General features: G+C 50.0%; 1 protein-coding gene across 4 annotated transcripts in view; it reads right to left on the bottom strand.

Annotated features, from left to right (window-relative positions):
* Positions 1–329: 329 nt before the first annotated feature.
* AFAP1 (actin filament associated protein 1) overlaps positions 330–21,709 on the bottom strand; it is a 192,549-nt gene continuing 171,169 nt past the window's right edge. For all 4 annotated transcript variants that reach the window (XM_025385958.1, XM_025385961.1, XM_025385962.1 and 1 more), the window contains 4 exons: positions 21,278–21,442; positions 17,850–18,040; positions 13,961–14,125; positions 330–5,070 (listed from right to left, as the gene is read on the bottom strand). In XM_025385958.1, coding sequence (XP_025241743.1) covers positions 5,044–5,070; positions 13,961–14,125; positions 17,850–18,040; positions 21,278–21,442 — 548 coding nt within the window. In that variant the 3' untranslated portion in view covers positions 330–5,043. The remainder of the gene's footprint in view (positions 5,071–13,960; positions 14,126–17,849; positions 18,041–21,277; positions 21,443–21,709) is intronic.

Below are 21,709 nucleotides of genomic sequence, written 5' to 3'. Positions count from 1 at the left end.
GCAAGCTCCCTGAGGGCGGGAGTTGTAGCTGACCCGTTTCTAGTTCCAGCACCTGGTACAGTCGGCCTCACCGCGGGTGCACAAAACGTCTCTTGAACTGGATGTTCAGGTCTGTGGACTCAAAACTACTTTTTAATACAAACCACGGTTCCTTCATCTGCCTACTTCTTCCCTCCACGTGTCACTCCTGACCCCTCTCCCCTCCGTAGGTGGCCCAAGGTCAGCGAGAGATCACCCCCACCCCCCACCTGACAGCAAGGACTTCAGGAAACGCAGCCACTTCTCAGTTTGCAGCACACACCAAGGGCAGTCAAGACACCGGGGCTCGCGGAGAGAAGTTTATTCATACACAAAGGTGCACGCCAAGGGCGCCAGTCTAGGGTTACACGACGTGAAACAGTAGAAAAATCAACCAGGAAAGCCGGAAATTCAGTGAAGCTACTACAAAATGGGGCGAGTGGACTGAAAACTAGGATTTTCCTTGCAAGTTGCTTTTCATAAAATGTTTACTTTATGAATTAAATACATTGAGAAACAGTGAAAATATATTTACAGTCATTTAAAATGGGCACTACCAACATATTTAATTTAAAAAAATCTTTGCTGTTTCTTTGCCTGTTTCTTTCAAAGAGAATTTTAAATATGACTTTAGCTTTTAAAAAATACAATAAGGAAATAATTACATTCTTAATATGAAAACATTTTACAACCTATCGCCATGGTCAATTAATTCTGAGTATCCTTTAAAAGTTGATGTTAAAATTTAAAGTGAATATTTCCTTTCTTGTTAGAAAATCAAAAAGATTATCTCATTAAAAACACCTTTGGTCCCTAAGAATTACGATCTGAAGATCTCCTTTTTGAAAGTATCTTCCATGGCTACACTAAAAAGACCGGGTAATACTTGTGCACGGTGAAGTTGAGATTTTCTGGAAGACCAAAGCTGGAACTGTTTCATGAACTGCGAGCAAAAGGACGCGTCTGAAGCCCAGCACTTCCCAGGCGCAGTTTCCTTCCCTTTACAGACGATGGAGTGGCCTGCTATGGCTTGGGGACTCACGAATAGAGGTGGCTTTGCTTTTTCCACGGTGCTGTGCCACGTGTTTACGGCAGGAATGCTTTGGCTTCACTTTAGTTTATTTCACAGTATGAACCCAGCCCATCATGGGGATAAGACAGTGACAACCAGGAAAATATGAATTATCCTCCTTCAAACTATGTCATGAACTTGAAGTTACTGTTCCCATTAGAAAATTACTTTAGTAAGAGGAAGGCAATAATTTAACATTGAAGTATTGCCACGACCTTTATGTAAGCTGCAGGGCACCCTGCCAGGCAACCCTGATGCCTGGAGACCTCCAGTGCTGTGCTCCCAGAAGAGGCTGTTTCAAGGATGGACATCCACCTGACTGCAGGGGCCACCTGTGAGCTCAGGGTGTCGGCCCTGCCCTGCGGCATGAGGTGCCTTTTCTCTAGGTGCGGGTCACCGGCCACACGACAGGCTACCCATCCTTGGATGGTGTCAAATGACATGAGTTTGGTGCATGAACAGAGCACCTCACCTGGGTAGCAAAGTCTGTGGGCAAAATTTACATCCCCCCAAATAGTGGGTGAGTTAACAGCCTCTTTGGAAAGGTAAGGGGTGGCCACAAACAAGGGAGCTTTGCCCACAACCCTATACCTAACCCTAGCTTCAACACTGCCCTTTGAATCCCGTGCACAAGCGCCAAATTGTGGCCATAATGATAACGAATCTCAAACTCCTTCCTGGGGGTGGCCTCCAGAGCTGAGGACATCCTTTTTGAAACAGACTTTTCAAAAGGAGTAAATCTCCACCTTTTAGGGTAGTTCTGTCTATTTAGAAATAGCCAATAATAACTTTGGGACGAGTAAGATACAGGGGAAGGTTAGGCCTGGCCACGCCAGGGCACAGGCACAGAGGGCGAGACGGGACTGACGCAGCTGGTAAATGGCCACCTGCCAGCCCCAAGGGAAGGTCTCATGGACAGTGGCCCGTGCTCCTGGGTCAAGTCTGGTGCCTGGGGTGACTCAGCAGACCCACACTGGTTACCCTGCAACCGCCACAGACTCTGGAAGCCGAGGGAGGGAGCTACTGGCCTTGCAGACAGATGGGCCTTGCCCTAGTTGCCCCTAGATTCTGGGAAGAGGGAGCCATAGCCTGCCTATCGGGCCTCTGCACCCCTCATCCCGGCTTCTCCAGAGACCCTGGCCTGCCTGTCCGGCCTCTGCACACCTCATCATGGCTTCTCCAGGGACCCTGGCCTGCCTGTTGGGCCTCTTGCCCCCACAACCTGGCTTCATTATGAAATCAGACACACTTGCAGCTGCCACAGAGGCAAGGGGTGCTTGTTCCTGGGGCACGTTTTGGGAGGGTGATAAAATGAGATCACTGTCAGAATTCTGGCAGGATGGCTCGTGTGTGTCTAATATGTACAGATATAAATTAAAAACTATTTATTGAACATATACAAATAAATAACTTATTCTGAAGTAAATGCTTTAAACTTTCTGATCAAATGCGAAATTTCAAGGGAGTATCTGGCATTGAGGGAATCCAATGTCAGGGCCCCCTTCCAGGGTACCCATTTTGAAAGGCTCCATGGACCACAGTGGGATTCGTGAAAGTTTGCCTCCTCTTTAAAAGGCTTATGGTTGTGGCAGTGAATTACAAACCTGGGTTTTTAAAGCAAAATATGCATGCTGGGAGTCAAGCACCAATCAGCTGTGCCCTTGGGCAAGTCCCTGCTAAGGCTCTGGGGCCTCCTTACCCGGTGAGGAAGCTGGCGGGTGACGGCTCAGGCCCATGTGACACACCGTGTGCCGCTCGCGCTTCCCCTGCCGGCTCGCCGCTGCCCCCCTGTGCTGGGCCAGGACTGAGACTTCAGGCTGGCCATCTCCCGCTTCTCCTAACCACCAAAACCTCGCACAGTTCTCTTCGGCAAAGCAGGCTGCCAATCAGAATGGCCCAAGAGCCTCAACTGGGGAAACTATCTGACCCGAAGGCAGCAAAAACCGATGGAGGAGCCAGCGTTTTCCCCTTTATAGAAAATGCATTTTGTGGGATACGAAGTGGTCCCAGCTGCCTGCAATGGTGGGAAGTCCCCACCGGAGGGAGGGCTCCTCTATGGCAACGCAGTGGACCGGCCCTGAGACGTGTGGCCTCCCCGCCCGACCTGCCTGGATGTCCTAGTGGGAAGCTGGCATCACGGATGCTGCTGTAATGGGCCTCCACGGACTAGGCCAGGAGGAACGTGCGTCAGAGGAGGGACGCCGGCTGACGGCTCAGGAACCCAACACGCTCCCGGCAGATGGCTTTGCGATCAATTCAAGTTTCAGGTGGACTCCAGCAGCTTCCAGTTCTTGTAAAACTTTCTTATACACGGGAGACCGCTTTTCCGCTCGAGTAATCCAACGTGGCCCCTGCAGGCCTCAGGCGCCACGACCTTCAACATGAATCCTAACTGTACAGTCCCGTGTGCCACATGGCTGGCGCTCTGAAAGCATATCTGGGGGAAACTCCTTGTCAGTGTTTTCCTGCCGTCTCTTCCTCTGCGTGACAAAGGACATTCTGGACACTGGACAGAAGGCTTGCACCAAGTGTGACACCTCTCTATTCTCTGCTCAGGGAAGGGGCGGTCGCTGCTGGGACTGGTCTCCGTGAATCCGCCTGCGGAGGCTTTCAGGGGCGACTTATTTTGTCATCAGTGACTGCATCTTCCCGTAATGGAGAATTCCTGACAGCGGTCCTCCAGGAGACCAAGAAGTTAAATCTGATTTTTCAACCCAGGGAGTAGATACCAGCTCAAACCATGAACTCTGTTTTTTTTTTCCTTTATGCCTTAGGCATCTGAATTCTCCAAGCGATATTGCACAGAAGGCAAGTAAGAAAGCTGGGAAAGGGGCCCTACCCGCACCCACCCCACTCAGGAGAGGCAGCACGGCCAGGCCCACCCATGCATTAGTGGTTTAACTTGACAAGCTGGAGGAAGGGAGAGGGAGGGGCAGGAGGCCCTGGAATTCCTGCCTCGTGCTCTAAGATGTTATAATTCCATGAGGGAACAAGTTCCAGAACTTGCTTCCCTTTCAAAGGACTGCCCTGGCCCACGCAGCAGTAAACGTCCTGTACAGTGGCGAGCAGCCAGCCCCTGCCCCCAGAGGCTCCTGGTGGGAGGAGCACCTGCCGGCTCCGATGTGGATTCAGGGATGGGGATGCCAGCCCAAGGGGGAGGAGGGTACACTGTTAGTGAAGTATTAAAACCCTCTGCTACCTGTCAAAAGTAGCACAAATAATAAAATAAGGAACCTCTGAAAAATCCTTAGATCTAAGTGTGACACACAACAAAAAAAATTCTTAAAAAACAGGTTAAGAAGAATGGCAGCTTTTCATGTCTTGGTGACAAAAGCATCTGTCCAAAAAATAATAAAAGGTAAAAAATGTTTCACAGCGTGATTTTCTCATGCCTTTACCTCTGATGACGAGGGGGACGGGCACGTAGGGAGGGTACGCCGAGACACAGAGACCACGTCAGGGCTGTGTAAGCCCCTGGCCCTCCTGGTGGGTGTGCGAGGCGAGCCCAGTGCCCACGCGCCAGCCACACTCATGCCTGGGGCAGCCGGGGATCCAAGCTCTTCCCCATCGAAAGGTTTCACTTGGGGGCTCACAGAACCATCCATCCTCAGTCCAGGGCTGGGCTGGAATCGGTGAAAGCAATGGCTTAACTGGTTAGAAAGATGTCACTTTGCCTGATAGCATCCTTTCAAAACACCTTTCCATCACTTTTTTTGTTTTTTAACAAAAGTTGGGGACAAAAGTCTTACAAGTACATCTTTTTTAAAGGCGCCAGTATACAGTAGAAGGAATGCAAGTGGGCCTGGGTGAGAGGCGCTGGCCTCAGCTCGGTCGTGAAGCCTCTGGAGTCGCGCAGCTGAGGCCACTCTGGGCAGAGCTTCCTGCCGTCACACAGATGAGGACACGGGCAAGGGGGTGTGCAGTCTCTGAGGCTGGAGCAGTCCTGCTGTCCCCTATGTCCCGTTCTTCAATTCCCATTCCTAGAGAAAAGGAAAGTCTTGTAAGTCGACAGGGCAAGAGGATCAGGCTGGGACAAGCCACGCCACCATCCACATTCGACTCAGAGCAGGTGGGTGCTCGGCTACTGCAGAAAACTAAACACAATCAATGACCAATGACCCGGCAATTCCACTGCTAGGTATTTACCATCAGAACGGAGAGCATGGTCTCCAGCAGATACCACACCCCCAGTTCACAGCAGCATGACTCACACAGACAGGAGGCAGAGGCAACCCAATACCCACCGATGGACAGCCACAAAAGACACGGCGGGTACACACACCACCACATAGTCAGCCTTAAAAAGGAAGGGCTTCTGACACATGCTGCAGCCTGGATGGACCTTGAGGACATGATCAGAAACAAGCCAGTGACAAAACGATAAATCCTGTAATGATTTCCCTCACATGAGGGACCTGGAAAAGTCTAACCAGGACAGAAAGTGGGCCGCGGGCAGTGGCTCACACCTGGAATCCCAGTACTGTGGGAGGCACAGACAGGAGGATGGCATGAGGCTAGGAGTTTTGAGACCCGCCTGGGCAACATAGCAAGACCTCATCTCTATTTCAAAAAATATGAAAACAAAAAAGGAAGTAGAATAGTGGGTCTCGAGGGCTGGGGTGGGGGGACTGGGGAGTGAGTGTTTAATGGAGACACAGCTTCAGTTTGGGAAGATGAGAAAGTTCTGGAGAAGGATGGTGGTGATGGCTGTGCAACAGTGGGAAGGTGCTTAATGCCACTGAACTATCGACTTAAAAATGCTTTAAATGGTCAATTTTACATTGTGTTTATTTTACCATAATAGAAAAATGTTTTTTTAAAAAATACATGGATGCTTAAACCCAGTCAGCGGAGCAGCTGGACTTGTTCCATCCACAGGCCCTGAGTGCCGGTTGCGGATGGCTGTGGTCTACACAGTGCCAGCAAAGCGAGAGCAGGGACAGTGGGCACCGGGCAGGCACTGTGCTATGCACTGGGCATGGCTGTGTCTGGTCTGATGACAGTTCTGCAAGGTGGACAGTACTCCCACTTCCTAAGTGAAGACACAGGTAGCTGCGGGGCTCATGCCTGGAACCCCAGCACTTGGAGGGGCTGAGTGAGGTGGGAGGATTGTGTGAGACCAGCCTCAGCAACACAGGGAGACCCCAACTCTACAAAAAATACAAAAATTAGCTGGGTGTGGTGGCGCACACCCGTAGTCGCAGCTACACGGTAGGCTGAGGCGAGAGGATTGCTTGAGCCCGGGAGTTTGAGGTTGCAGTGAGCCATGACCGTCACTGCACTCGAGCCTGGTCAACAGAGCAAGACCCTGCCTCAATTGATCGATAAGGAGACAGAGGCTTAGTGACTTGCCTTAGGTCCAAAGTGATAAAGCTGGGTGCCCAAACCACTGTTCCACAGCAAAGGCCTCCCATCTCCACTTTGCCCTGCTGCCTCCCAACAGGCCACACTCTGGCTTTCATATCTGCTTCTCTCTACACACACCCATGCCCGTTCTCCACCTGACGTCACCTGGCCAGCCTCACGTATCCTGAGGACTAGGCTTCAGTGATTCCCCCCCCCCCCCACCCTGTGCCCCTTCCTGCCCTGACTCAGGGAGGCAATGCTCCCATCTTCTGTGCAGTTTCTGTGCTTTTCAACAAGCCATGTCACAGCAATAAATGTACCTGCCCCTCCCTACCGGATACACACCCTCCATGTTCTTCCTTGCTTCTTCCTTTCCAGCCACTCATCTTTGGGTCCTCAACACCCAGTGCAGCTGCACAGAGGCAGACGCCTGGGCTACTCCTGGTCTCTGGAGCTATGTGGATTTGAAATGGGGGGATTTGAAATGGGATTTGGTCATGGGATTGAGTTCCAGAAAGAGGAGGCGAAAGAGCAGACGCAGGTCAGAGCAGCAGCAGCACCATGCAGGACAGAGGCCCTCAGTTCCCCGGCATGGATGGCTCTGGAGGAGGACAGCAGAAGGCACAGATGCCAGGGCCAGACTTTCTGTGCCTCAGCCACTGTGGGGGGGGTTGGAGAAGTTGCTTCATCTCTCTGAGCCTTGGTACAACGTGAGTCCCACCAAAGACTTCAAAGCGCGATTGGGAAGATCAAAGGAGAAAGGCTCTGTGGAAGCCCCGACCACAGCACCCGGCACACCATGAGCCTGGCCACCAAACACGGGCTTTCTTCTCTGTGGCCGGTGACCCTGTGCCGGGATGCAGATGCCTGACTCCCACTCTCCTTCCAGGGGCTCATTAACTGGGTCATGAGTACACTGCACGTCTCTGCATGCTGCATACAATGAACAATTTCTCATCTTTTCTCAATCAAGAGCTCAAGTTCAACTCATGGTTAAATGCACAATGCTAGCAAATCTGGCAGAAATAAACCCCAAACCGCAGCGATGATAAAACCATGCTGAGGCACTCTGACTCTTGGCGGAAGTATTCTGCAGAGGGGAGGATGGTTAGCTGGGTACGCCTCATGCCTTCTCGCCCCTTCAGCAGCCTCCCTGGGGTAGCTATGTGGGCTGTTGTAAGCAGAGAAGCATGCCCACGGGACAAGGTCACGAGGTCGGTGCTCAAGGGCAGTCCTCTGTTGTACACATCCCCCATTTCCTCCCAGGCAGTGGGGGTTCGAGAGAGGGAAGACCCCATGTTACCTCCACACGGTGCCACATAAGTTTAGCAAACAAGTCTAGGAAACAGTGACATTTCCAAGCCCAGGCCACACTGGCCACAGAATAAGTGACAGGATGAGAACCAGTCGACTCCGCTCAACTCAGAGCAGGGCAGGAAACAGAATCTCCAGGTGAATGTGTCACTAGAGGCAGCGGCATGAAATCTGGAGCAGCTCAGCGCCTGCCCCTCGGGCACCTCCCAGAGCGGAGCCACAGTTTCCATGCCCGGATGTCCCTTGGCACATGGCCTGCCCAGATGAAGGGAAGGGACACCTGGCCTGGAGCTGTGCCTGGTGGGTGGTTCTGAGCCAGGAAGCCCTGGGGCATGGGACTGGAAGTCGTCTGACTTTTTAGAACCCTCTCGTGCTCAGTGCCCCTCACCGAGAGTTGGAAGGTATTTCAGGAATACCGCAGCCGGGTAGTGCTTCCCACAGCCGGAATACGTCAGACCCCTTGGTCCTCAGGAAAAGGCAGGAGGCAGATGACAAGTTTACGGTACCCAAATGCATTCATGTTCTCAGCGTCTACAGGCTCCACCACAATCCCCACCTCCAACGGGGGGTCCCTTGTCACTGTTCTCAGAAATCCTGGGAAACCCTGCTCAGTCCGTCCCCTTCTGACTTCTGCAACAAGATTCTCAGCTGGAGGGACGAGAGGGGCTTCCGCTGTTTTCTGGACCTGTCAGTGGGGACCCGTCTGGACAGCTGGCTGTGCATCCGAGGTGGCCCAGGATCACTCACTCCCCATTCACCGAGAGGGAGCAGAAGGGAGGGGGCGCCTGAACCTCTGCGTGACGGAAGCACACGCAGTGACAGGAGCCCTTTCGAGGGTCGGGACCACAGAATTTTCAGTCCAATTTCTTTGATGATAAGGAAACCAAATAGATGAAGTCCATTTACAGCATCTCTCATCTGCAGGTCCTTAGCGGGATGTCATCGGGCAGCTCAGTTCTAAACACCCCCCAGGCAAAACATATTCCTCTACCAGCGAGCCCAGTGGTCACCAGGTGAGAACACTTGGCAAATACAAAGAAAAGCAACGGAGATGACAGTCAGCCATTCCTCCCTTCCCCAGACTCGCCAACACACACGGTCTTCAGTACATGGATCTGCCATGGAGGACTGCTGTTCTGGGGGACAGCTGGGGACAACCATGTTTCTTAGGGGCCCTCCTGTGAGCACCCCAAAGAGCACAGCAGGTGGGTGGTACTCATATTCCCATCTCACAGGAAACACCTATTCCTGCCAAGTCAGAGTGGGCTCCAAAAGCCGCAAAGAATGCCCGGCTGGGCGCAGCGGCTAACGCCTCTAATCCAGCACTTTGGGAGGTAGGAGGATCACCCGAGCCCAGGAGTTCAACACCAGCCTGGGCGATACTGCCAAACCTCATCTCTAAAAAAAAATACAATAAATTAGCTGGGCATATTGGTGTACACCTGTAGTCCCAGCTACTTGGGAGGCTGAGGTGGGAGGATCAACTGAGCCCAGGAGGTCAAGGCTGTGGTGAGCTGTGATGGTACCATTGTACTCAGCCTGGGCCACAGAGTGAGGCCCTGCCTCAAAAAAAAAAAAAAAAAAAAGTTAATTCCGGTAGTGAGAGGAACCCACAGAGCCGGTACAGGGAGGGCTCCCGCGTTCCAGCCTCTCGGGGTGGGGCAAACCACACTCCTATGGCTCCCCAGCTCACGCCATCATAAGCCGTGCGCTTTCACACACACAGTACTTTCTGCTGCTGCAGCCAGGACCCGTTTGCTTTGATCAACTGTGTTTTAAAAATTTCTGAGGTTTTAAAGTTTAGCATCAAAACTTGCTAGTGGCTAATCCCATAAGAAGACTGGACGCTGCCTCAGGAGGGACTAAAGAGGTTCCTCCAAGGCCCTCAGAGCCTGATTCACGCAGCTAGCGGTGCTAGGGAGGGGGCTGGAGGCAACTTTATTCCTGGACTCTCTTCTTTTTTTTTTTTTTTTTAATTTTTTATTTGTTTATAATACTTTAAAAGTTCTAGGGTACATGTGCACAACGTGCAGGTTTGTTACATAGGTATACATGTGCCATGTTGGTGTGCTGCACCCATTAACTTGTCATTTACATTAGGTATATCTCCTAATGCTATACCTCCCCTCTCCCCCTTCCCACGATAGGACCCGGTGTGTGATGTTCCCCTTCCTGTGTCCAAGTGTTCTCACTGTTCAATTCCCACCTATGAGTGAGAACATGTGGTATTTGGTTTTCTGTTCTTGCGACAGTTTGCTGAGAATGATGGTTTCCAGCTACATCCACGTCCCTACAAAGCACACAAACTCATCCTTTTTTATGGCTGCATAGTATTCCATGGTATATATGTGCCACATTTTCTTAATCCAGTCTGTCATTGATGGACATTTGGGTTGACTCCAAGTCTTTGCTATTGTGAATAGTGCTGCAATAAACATACGTGTGCAGGTGTCTTTATAGCAGCATGACTTATAATCCTTTGGGTATATCCCCAGTAATGGGGTCACTGGGTCAAATGGTATTTCTAGTTCTAGATCCTTGAGGAATCGCCACACTGTTTTCCACAATGGTTGAACTAGCTTACAGTCCCACCAACAGTGTAAGAGTGTTCCTATTTCTCCACATCCTCTCCAGCACCTGTTGCTTCCTGATTTTTTAATGATTGCCATTCTAACTGGTGTGAGATGGTATCTCATTGTGGTGTTGATTTGCATTTCTCTGATGGCCAGTGATGATGAGCATTTTTTCATGTGTCTGTTGGCTGTATGAATGTCTTCTATTGAGAAGTGTCTGTTCATATCCTTTGCCTACTTTTTGATAGGGTTGTTTGCTTTTTTCTTGTAAATTTGTTTGAGTTCTTTGTAGGTTCTGGATATTAGCCCTCTGTCAGATGAGTAGATTGCAAAAATTTTCTCTCATTCTGTAGGTTGCCTGTTCACTCTGATGGTAGTTTCTTTTGCTGTGCAGAAGCTCTTTAGTTTAATTAGATCCCATTTGTCAATTTTGGCTTTTGTTGCCGTTGCTTTTGGTGTTTTAGACATGAAGTCCTTGCCCATGCCTATGTCCTGAATGGTATTACCTAGGTTTTCTTCTAGGATTTTTATGGTTTTAGGTCTAACATTTAAGTCTCTAATCCATCTCGAGTTAACTTTCGTATAAGGAGTAAGGAAAGGATCCAGTTTCAGCTTTCTACTTATGGCTAGCCAATTTTCCCAGCACCATTTATTAAATAGGGAATCCTTTCCCTCTTTATTGTTTTTGTCAGGTTTGTCAAAGATCAGATGGCTGTAGATGTGTGGTATTATTTCTGAGGACTCTGTTCTGTTCCATTGGTCTATATCTCTGTTTTGGTTACTGTAGCCTTGTAGTATAGTTTGAAGTCAGGTAACGTGATGCCTCCAGCTTTGTTCTTTTGGTTTAGGATTGTCTTGGCAATGCGGGGTCTTTTTGGTTCCATATGAACTTTAAAGCAGTTTTTTCCAAATCTGTGAAGAAAGTCATTGGTAGCTTGGGGATGGCATTGAATCTATAAATTACCTTGGGCAGTATGTCCATTTTCACAATATTGATTCTTCCTATCCATGAGCATGGTATGTTCTTCCATTTGTTTGTGTCCTCTTTTACTTCACTGAGCAGTGGTTTGTAGTTCTCCTTGAAGAGGTCCTTTACATCCCTTGTAAGTTGAATTCCTAGGTATTTTATTCTCTTTGAAGCTATTGTGAATGGGAGTTCATTCATTATTTGGCTCTCTGTCTGCTACTGGTGTATAAGAATGCTTGCGATTTTTGCACACTGATTTTGTATCTTGAGACTTTGTTGAAGTTGCTTATCAGCTTAAGATTTGGGGCTGAGACAATGGGGTTTTCTAAATATACAATCATGTCCTCTGCAAACAGGGACAATTTGATTTCTTCTTTTCCTAACTGAATACCCTTTATTTCTTTCTCTTGCCTGACTGCCCTAGCCAGAACTTCCAACACTATGTTGAGTAGGAGTGGTGAGAGAGGGCATCCCTGTCTTGTGCCAGTTTTCAAAGGGAATGCTTCCAGTTTTTGCCCATTCAGTATGATATTGGCTGTGGGTTTGTCATAAATAGCTCTTATTATTTTGAGATACGTTCCATCAATACCGAATTTATTGGGAGTTTTTAGCATGAACGGCTGTTGAATTTTGTCAAAGGCCTTTTCTGCATCTATTGAGATAATCATGTACTTTTTGTCTTTGGTTCTGTTTATATGCTGGATTATATTTATTGATTTTCGTATATTGAACCAGCCTTGCATCCCAGGAATGAAGCCCCCTTGATCATGGTGGATAAGCTTTTTGATGTGCTGCTGGATTCAGTTTGCTAGTATTTTATTGAGGATTTTTGCATCGATGTTCATCAGGGATATTGGTCTAAAATTCTCTTTTTTTGTTGTATCTCTGTCAGGCTTTGGTATCAGGATGATGTTGGCCTCGTAAAATGAGTTAGGGAGGATTGTCTCTTTTTCTATTGATTGGAATCGTTTCAGAAGAAATGGTACCAACTCCTCCTTGTACCTCTGGTAGAATTCGGCTGTGAATCCGTCTGGTCCTGGACTTTTCTTGGTTGGTAGGCTATTAATTATTGCCTCAATTTCAGAGCCTGCTATTGGTCTATTCAGGGACTCAACTTCTTCCTGGTTTAGTCTTGGAAGAGTGTATGTGTCCAGGAATTTATCCATTTCTTCTAGGTTTTCTAGTTTATTTGTGTAGAGGTGTTTATAGTATTCTCCGATGGTAGTTTGTATTTCTGTGGGGTCGGTGGTGATATCCCCTTTATCATTTTTTATTGCGTCTATTTGATTCTTCTCTCTTTTCTTCTTTATTAGTCTTGCTAGCAGTCTATCAAATTTGTTGATCTTTTCAAAAAACCAGCTCCTGGATTCATTGATTTTTTGGAGGGTTTTTTGTGTCTCTATCTCCTTCAGTTCTGCTCTGATCTTAGTTATTTCTTGCCTTCTGCTAGCTTTTGAATGTGTTTGCTCTTGCTTCTCTAGTTCTTTTAATTGTGATGCTAGGGTGTCAATTTTAGATCTTTCCTGCTTTCTCTTGTGGGCATTTAGTGCTATAAATTTCCCTCTACACACTGCTTTAAATGTGTCCCAGAGATTCTGGTATGTTGTATCTTTGTTCTCATTGGTTTCAAAGAACATCTTTATTTCTGCCTTCATTTTGTTATGTACCCAGTAGTCATTCAGGAGCAGGTTGTTCAGTTTCCATGTAGTTGAGCGGTTTTGATTGAGTTCCTTAGTCCTGAGTTCTAGTTTGATTGCACTGTGGTCTGAGAGAGAGTTTGTTATAATTTCTGTTCTTGTACATTTGCTGAGGAGTGCTTGACTTCCAACTATGTGGTCAATTTTGGAATAAGTGCGATGTGGTGCTGAGAAGAATGTATATTCTGTTGATTTGGGGTGGAGAGTTCTGTAGATGTCTATTAGGTCCGCTTGGTGCAGAATTGAGTTCAATTCCTAGATATCCTTGTTGACTTTCTGTCTTGTCGATCTGTCTAATGTTGACAGTGGGGTGTTAAAGTGTCCCATTATTATTGTATGGGAGTCTAGGTCTCTTTGTAAGTCTCTAAGGACTTGCTTTATGAATCTGGGTGCTCCTGTGTTGGGTGAATATATATTTAGGATAGTTAGCTCTTCCTGATGAATTGATCCCTTTACCATTATGTAATGGCCTTCTTTGTCTCTTCTTTGATGTCTCTTCTTTGATGGTTTAAAGTTTGTTTTATCAGAGACTAGGATTGCCACCCTTGCTTTTTTTTTGTTTTCCATTTGCTTGGTAGATCTTTTTCTTTGTTTATCTAAACAATCACACATCTAAGTGCTGAAGAGGACTTCAGGGGTCGCCTGGTCTAATCTCCACCCCACCAATGAGAAAACTAGTCCAGAGGAGTCCAGGGCTTGCCTGCGTCTGAGATGACCCTGGAGCCGACTGTTGGCACTGGGGCTAAATGGTCAGCACCTTTGGGTCACTGTTCACCTTTGAGAACCCACTTCCTAACAGGATCTGCGGGGTGGTGAGAGCTCGATAAGCACCCATTCCAAGATGTCTACTGAAGGCTGAGTGCCAAGTGGATGGAGTAGAAGAAGAATAGGCTCCCTATTCACACCTGAGAATGCTGGGAGGTTAAAGAACCCCGACACCCCCAGACCAGTGCCCCCAGAAATCAGGGCTCACCTTGGCCTTCCGCAGCACATGTCCTCGGCAGGGGGAGCTGCCCGGGGCCACCTGGCTTTTCTTCAGGACAGCCGCGCTGTTCACCGGCACGGGGCCCTCGGTGTCACTGGTGTCACAGCTGGAGATAGGCGAGTTCTCCAGGGTCCGGTGCCTGAACACTGGAGACTTAACAGAGAGAGAACCCCATGTGAGGAGTGGTTTCTAGGCCACTGGTATTATCCAGCAGGAAAATGATTTATTTCAAGGAAGAAGTAAGTTCTGGAAATGGGCAAAAATCGCAGCAGCAGGAAGGACTGCCAGGCAGTCAGTGCCTCACCCCCAGAGCCCCTCCCAACGTTCACAGCCAGGGGGCAGAGGCTCTGAGGGGCTGGAGGAGGCTCCAAGGGGGGCTCCGACTCCCAGCCATGCCTGGGAAGCGGTGAGGGTGGGATTCCTGCCTGAATCTTTTGCACTCAAAGTGAGGCTCTTCCACGCAGGCTAGTCAGTCCCTTTGTGCAGGGCTTTATGGTTTTCAGAGCTTTTCTGGGGTGAGTGTCCTAGAGATGTTGAAGTCGCAGAAAGCGCCGGCACTCGGGGCAGAACTGGCTCCCGGGATGCAGCCCCACGGGGTGGGGCTCGCAGGAGAAAAGCAGGCTCCATCAGCACAGAGGCCTTCCGAGTGTTTACGGCAGCTTCCATGTGCCAAAGGAGGAGGTGTTCAGGAAGACTCAAAATAGAACAACATGTGTCCTGAGCTGCCAAGGCCCCCATCGCTGGCTCTTCCATATGGGATCCCAAACTGCTCTCTGGGAAAAAAATGCCACAGTCTGCTGAGCCTTCTCTCAAATGAAGTCTCCAAGGAAGAGACGCTTCCTAGGATTCCTGCCAAAATGTGTTATGTAAAAAATATTGCTCAGGGTATATGGCACGCTGTTTTAGAACAGTGTTTCAATTACCGTGAAAATGGGCAGCTCAGGGTCCCCTGTGGGCTTTACTGACCACAACCCTCAGGCAGCCAACTTGACTTACGCGGTGGCAGTCCCTGGCTGCCAGGGAGGAAGCCTGGGTAGTGGTGAGTGAACACAATGGAATGATGATGAGGACATCTCTGTCGGGCAGAGGCCAGGCCAGGCTGTGAGTAAAAGGGGCAGGTGACCCGAAGACCTGCATCTCGAGAGGGGTCCACCGAACAAGCCACTCTCCCGAGGACATAGTCTGAGCAGCAGCGGTGCAGAGTGCTTCCCCAGGGGCTGGGACAGAGGACGGCACCAACGACATCCGCCCTCAAAAGAGAGGGGAAGTCGCAAAGCACGGTGGACTGGGACGGGGGAAGCGGAGGTGGCAAGCCAGGCCCAGGCCCCCAAAGGATACTTGGGCCAAAGGAAAAGTGAGGGGGGTGGCGAGGCAGGAGCAGGAAAAGGGGCCCGAGGGAAGCTCGGGTGATGGGGGTGGAAGAACGTGGAGCCACCACAGAAGACAGTGGGCAGCTGTGCCGAAGGGCACCGGAATCGGGGAGTGAGGACTAACATGTCTGCTGGAGGGGAATGCCGGGGGTCACCATGACGAAAGCAGGTGCAATGAGAAGCCACACTCGGAAAGTGGAGGTGTCGGGGGGCAGAGGACACTGCAAGCATGGACAACTGCTTCCAAAGCTCACCTTGGAAGGAAAGGCAAGAACACAGGGGAAGGGGACAGTCGCCAGGGCGAGCAGGAGGCCAGGCGGAACCTTCTTTTTTTAAGGATGGATTCAACTAGAGAATCCTTAAATGCTTGGAAGAAGCTGACAGAAAAGCTGAAGATACAGGAGAAGGCTCCTCCCAGGTGTCTGGAAGTCAGGAAGGGTCGGATCGAGGCACTGACCAGAGTCCAGGAAGCCCAGCCCCTCCATTCAAACAGGACCAGAGGACAGGGGTGGGACAGCTCCTCAGAGCATCCTGCACTGCCACCACCCTCCATGCAGGACACAGGACAAGCAGCACAGGGGACTGTGTGTACTCCTGCCTCAGATCACCACAGATGGAGGGGCACAGGGCTCCATGAAGCAGGTGAAGACCCCTGCCCTCTCCCAGCCAATGCCCACAGCTTCACCGCCACCCTCACTGCACCTGACCCCACTATGCTCTTGTCCCCATTTCTGCTGGATGAGGGGCTAGGGACACCCAAGGCACCTCCTGGTCCTTGGATTCCAATTCCCCCTGCACCCCTCCTCCTCAGCCCTGCTTCACTGTTGTCACAGATCTGTCCGCATCTGACACCAAAGTACTTTATTGGTTTGCCTCCCTCATGAGAACATAAGTTCCATGAAACGGGGATTCTCACCTATCTTGTTCACAGCTGCAGGCCTGGAGTAGTTTGTAGCACACAGAGGGAGAACAGAACATGGGCTGGGCACGGTGGCCCCCGCCAGTAACCACAGCGACTCAAGAGATGAGGTGGGAGGAGCACTTGAGCCCAGGAGTTCAAGAAGGATCACAGCATATGCGTATGTGTGTACACACACACCTTTCTATATTACATAGTATGTATCTTGCATAAATAATTGTATTTCATATATAATATATAAATAATTGTTGAATTTATATGATTTTATGTAATACATAATGTATACAATGATATCAACAAGCAATTGTTGGATGAGTGGAATGAATGAGTGCAGGCATGTATACGTTTGGGAAGACGTGAACGAACACAGGTGCTCCGGTGAGCACTGTGCCAAAAGCCTCTGCACACACAGTCCTGTGCAGCGGCCATTATTATTTTCTCCATTTTACAGATGAAAAACTCAGGGCCTAGAGAAGTCCAGTGATTTTAAGCCCTGGTCTGTGTGACCCCAGAGCCGCCTCTTGAACACCCGAAAGAACAGTGCACGAGTGGCTGGGTTTGTGGTTTGAGGACAGAGCAGTGACCTCGCTGCTTGCTCAGCTCTGCAGGCAGGAGGGAGGTTGTCCTCTGGGTTAGAGGTGATGGCTGGGGTGCCACAGGAGACTGGTGCGGGGATGGGGGGCTCGGAAGAGAAGGGGAGAGTAAGGAAGAGCAGGCCGTACGGGGGGTGCCCGGCAGGGGCCAGCAGGTGACTGAAACTCAGGGCTGTTGTCAACCCATAAATGTGTCAGTCTTTCCCACAAACCCACCCAAGGAGCAGCGGTGGGTTCAACCAGGCTCAGCGTTTTACCAAGGGGTTGGGAAAGAAGGACCTAGAAGGGAAGCATTCAGGATGCAGTGGGTGGAGACCCAGGGGCGCCCGCGGTGTTTTGGCTGGGACAGGGGCTGAAGTCCAGCTGTCCCTCACCGGCTGCCTGTTCTGTCTGCCCTGCAGGTATGTTTACTCCTCTGGGCCCAGTGCCTCCCTCACTCAGTGGAAGTGACGGCATCCAACTCACAAGACAGGAGACTCAACAGAATGACCAAGTGGAGAAGACATCTAAGTTCTCAGCGACCTCGCCGAACCAGTGAAGAGGAACCAGGGACGGGGAAGACTCACGAGGGAAGAGACCGCTTTGTTCTGTTCGATTCTAAGAGGACACAGACCGCGCCATTCACTTCAGTTTCCCCAGCACCTGGCTTAACTCTCAGACATGCTCGACGATCTATAAGGACTGGCTACCTAATGAACCGGTGTCAAATTAGGACCCGGTTCAGAAGAGACATGAGGACTGGATCTATTCTAAACAGATGGTGCAAAGGGGAAAGGCACAGACTCAGTGTTTCCATGCCTTTTAACATTTCAGCGAGAGGTAAGAAAGGCTGATGAAAGTGTCTGATGCTAACACATGAACTGTCTTCTGCTGGGCAGGCTAAGGGGCCACAAGCAAGCTACGCCCCAGAGCCACTCCACATTCTCTCTGGGTGCACCGGCTCTCGGTCATGCGAGGCCGCGCCAGCCTCCAAGGTGAGCCAGAAGGACACACACCTGTGGATTCGATGTTCCTGACTTGGGCTCGATGGCCAGCCCCAGGGTGACTCCGCCCGCCAGTGCTTTCTTCAGGCTCTCCTTGACCTCCGTCAGCTCCAGCTCCAGGCTGACGCGCTCCGCCTCCTTCTGCCGGCACTCCTCCTCCAGCTGCTTCAGCTTCTCCTCCAGAATCGCCTGTGGCTTCCTGCCTGGAATCCCCAGAAACGCCCTTACTCCCGTGGCCGGCACAGGCTCTCCAAACAACAGAGAAGGCACCTGCTCCCCGAAAAGAACTTCCACAAAATGTCTGAGGTTGAGCTCCCCTGACTTCGGTCCTCGTTGCAAAATTTAAATTCAGCAGTTCTCTAAGGGAGCAGAGTCCTTCTCCAGCCACTTCCCTTTGCTGCAGCTGTGAGGACTCGGACCAGGCAACAGGAGACGCTGATTCTCACCAAGGCTGGGAGCTCCTGGCTCTGGGACTCAATGTACTCATTTTGAAACGTAGACCCTAAACTCCACAGTTCCTGAAGCTGCCACTGCATTGGGGTGTGAACCCCGTCCTTCCCTAACGCTCCACCGATCCCTCAGTCATCTTATTTGCCCCCGAGGCAATGAACAGTAGCACAGCTGGCATCTCTACTGGACATGGCACACGTTTCTTTAAGGAACGTTCACTTATTTTATTTGAGGTTTGCTGCAGTGACCTAAGACGCACCCACTGGACAGATGACAACATCAATCCTAAGAGGTGAACAGACTTGTGCCCAGGGCCTGGGCTGGTGCTGGCCAGCAGGCGAGGTTCTCTTTTTCAAAGCCAAAAGCACCCCTGGCCTTCCTGCATCTTCACTATCCTGCAGGCTTGGAACACTAACCCACTCTTACTAACCCACCCTCACCCACTAACCCACTCTCACCCACTAACCCACTCTAACCCACTCTCACCCACTAACCCACTCTCACCCGCTAACCCACTCTCACCCGCTAACCCACTCACACACACTAACCCATTCTTACTAACCCACCCTTACCAACTAACCCACCCTCACCCACTAACCCACTCTCACCCACTCTTACTAACCCACTCTCACCTGCTAACCCACTCTTACCCACTCTCACCCACTAACCCACTCTCACCCACTCTTACTAACCCACTCTAACCCGCTAACCCGCTAACCCACTCTTACCCACTCTCACCCACTAACCCACTTACTAACCCACTCTCACCCACTAACCCACCCTTACTAACCCACTCTCACCAACTGACCCACTCACACCCACTAACCTACTCTCACCGCCTAACCCACTCATACCCACTAACCCACTTACTAACCCACTCTCACCAACCCATTCCCACCCACTTACCCACTCTCACCAACTAACCCACTCTCACCCACTCAAACCAAGTAACCCACTCTTACCCACTCTCACCAAATAACCCACTAACCCACTCTCACCAACTAAAAGCACTCACACCAACCAACCCACTCACACCAACTAACCCACTCTTACAAGCCCACTCTCATCCACTAACCCACTCTCACCAAATAACCCATTCTTACTAACCCACTCTCACCCACTAACCCACTCTTACTCTCACCAAATAACCCACTAACCCACTCACACCAACTAACCCACTCTTATTAACCCACTTTCACCAACTAACCCACTCTTACCCACTAACCCACTCTCACTCTCACCCACTAGCCCACTCTTACTAACCCACTCTTACCAAATAACCCACTAACCCACTCTCACCAATTGACCCACTCACCCACTCTTATTAACCCACTCTCACCAAATAACCCACTAACCCATTCACATCAACTAACCCACTCTCACCAACTCACCCACTGCCACCCAGTCACCCACTCTCACGCACTCCCACCCACTCACACCAAATAACCCACTCTCATCCACTAACCCACTCACACCAACTCACCCACTCACACCAACTCACCCACTCCCACCCACTCTCACTCACTAACCCACTCACACCAACTAACCCGCTCTTACTAACCCACTCTTACCAAATAACCCACTAACCCACTCTCACCCACTCACACCAAGTAATCCACTCTTACCAACTAACCCACTCACACCAAATAACCCACTAACCCACTCTCACCAAGTAAAGCACTCACACCAACCCACTCTTACTAACCCACTCTCACCCACTCACACCAAGTAACCCACTCTCACCCACTGACCCACTCTTACTAAGCCACTCTTACTAATTAACCCACTTCAACTAACCCACTCTTACTAGCCCACTCTCACCAAATCACTAACCCACTCCCACTCACCCACTCACACCAACTAACCCACTCTTACTCTCACCAAATAATCCACTCTCACCCACTAACCCACTCACAACTAACCCACTCTTACTAACCCACTCTTACCAACTAACCCACTCACACCCACTCTTACTAAACCACTCTCACCCACTAACCCACTCTTAACCCACTCTTACTAATTAACCCACTTTCACCAACTAACCCACTCTTACTAAATCGCTGTCACCAAATAACCCATTCACACCAACTAACCCACTCTTACCCACTCTTACTAACTAACCCACTCTCACCCACTAACCCACTCACACCAACTAATCCACTCTTACTAACCCACTCTTACCCGCTAACCCACTCTCACCCACTAACCCACTCTTACCCACTCACCAACTAACCCACTCTCACCCACTAGCCCACTCACCAACTAACCCACTCTTGCTAACCCACTCACCAACTAACCCACTCTAACCCACTCTTACCAAATAATCCACACTCACCAACTAACCCACTCTTACCAACTCACACTCACCAAATCACCCACTCTTACTCTCACCCACTAACCCACTCTCACCAACTAACCCACTTACTAACCCACTCTCTCCCACTAGCCCACTCTCACCAACCCATTCTCACCAAATAACCCACTCTAACCCACTCTTACCAAATAACCCACACTCACCAACTAACCCACTCTTACCAAATCACCCACTCTTACTCTCACCCACTAACCCACTCTCACCAACTAACCCACTTACTAACCCACTCTCTCCAACTAACCCACTCTCACCCACCAGCCCACTCTCACCAAATAACCCACTCTCACCCACTAACCCACTCTTACCAACTCACTCTCACCAAATCACCCACTCTTACTAACCCATTCTTACTAACTCACTCTCACCCACTAACCCACTCTCACCAACTAACCCACTTACTAACCCACTAACCCACTTACCCACTCTTACCAACTAACCCACTCTCACCAACCCACCCATTCTTACCAAATAACTCACTCTTACCAAATAAATAACCTACTCTTACTAAATAAAATGGCAGCCTTGGTGAGCAACAGGTCCTTTGAGCAAAGCAGAATGAAATCTCCAGTCTCCAATACAAACATGCACCCTGGGCAGTCACCCGCATCCTTCATACCTGCATTCACTTCAATGGCCGCTCGAAGGTCTTTTCTTTCCTTGCGGAGCTGGGCCAGCCTATTCCGCAGGGCCTCTTTCCTCTTCAGCAGCTCCTCTTCTTTGGTCTGTAGCCGCTTGGCATCTGCTTCTACCCGGTTCTTGCCATACTTGTACTGGGCAGCATCTTGAGAAGAAAAAAAAGCAGCAATTAAAAATTAGGTTTACTAGCCTGGGAAACATGGGATGATCCTTTCTCTACAAAAAATACAAAATTAGCCAGGCGTGGTGGCACATGCCTGTAGTCCCAGCTACTCAGGAGGCTGAGGTGGGAGAGTCGCTTGAGCCGGGGAGTTTGAGGCTGCAGTGAGCTGTGATTCTGCCACTGTGCTCCAGCCTGGATGACAGTGAGACCCCATGTCAAAAAACATTAGGTTTATTCAAGCAGACAATG

This window comes from Theropithecus gelada, chromosome 5 (assembly GCF_003255815.1).
Source record: "Theropithecus gelada isolate Dixy chromosome 5, Tgel_1.0, whole genome shotgun sequence".
Lineage (NCBI taxonomy): Eukaryota > Metazoa > Chordata > Mammalia > Primates > Cercopithecidae > Theropithecus > Theropithecus gelada.
This window is presented reverse-complemented; position numbering and strand designations above follow the sequence as displayed.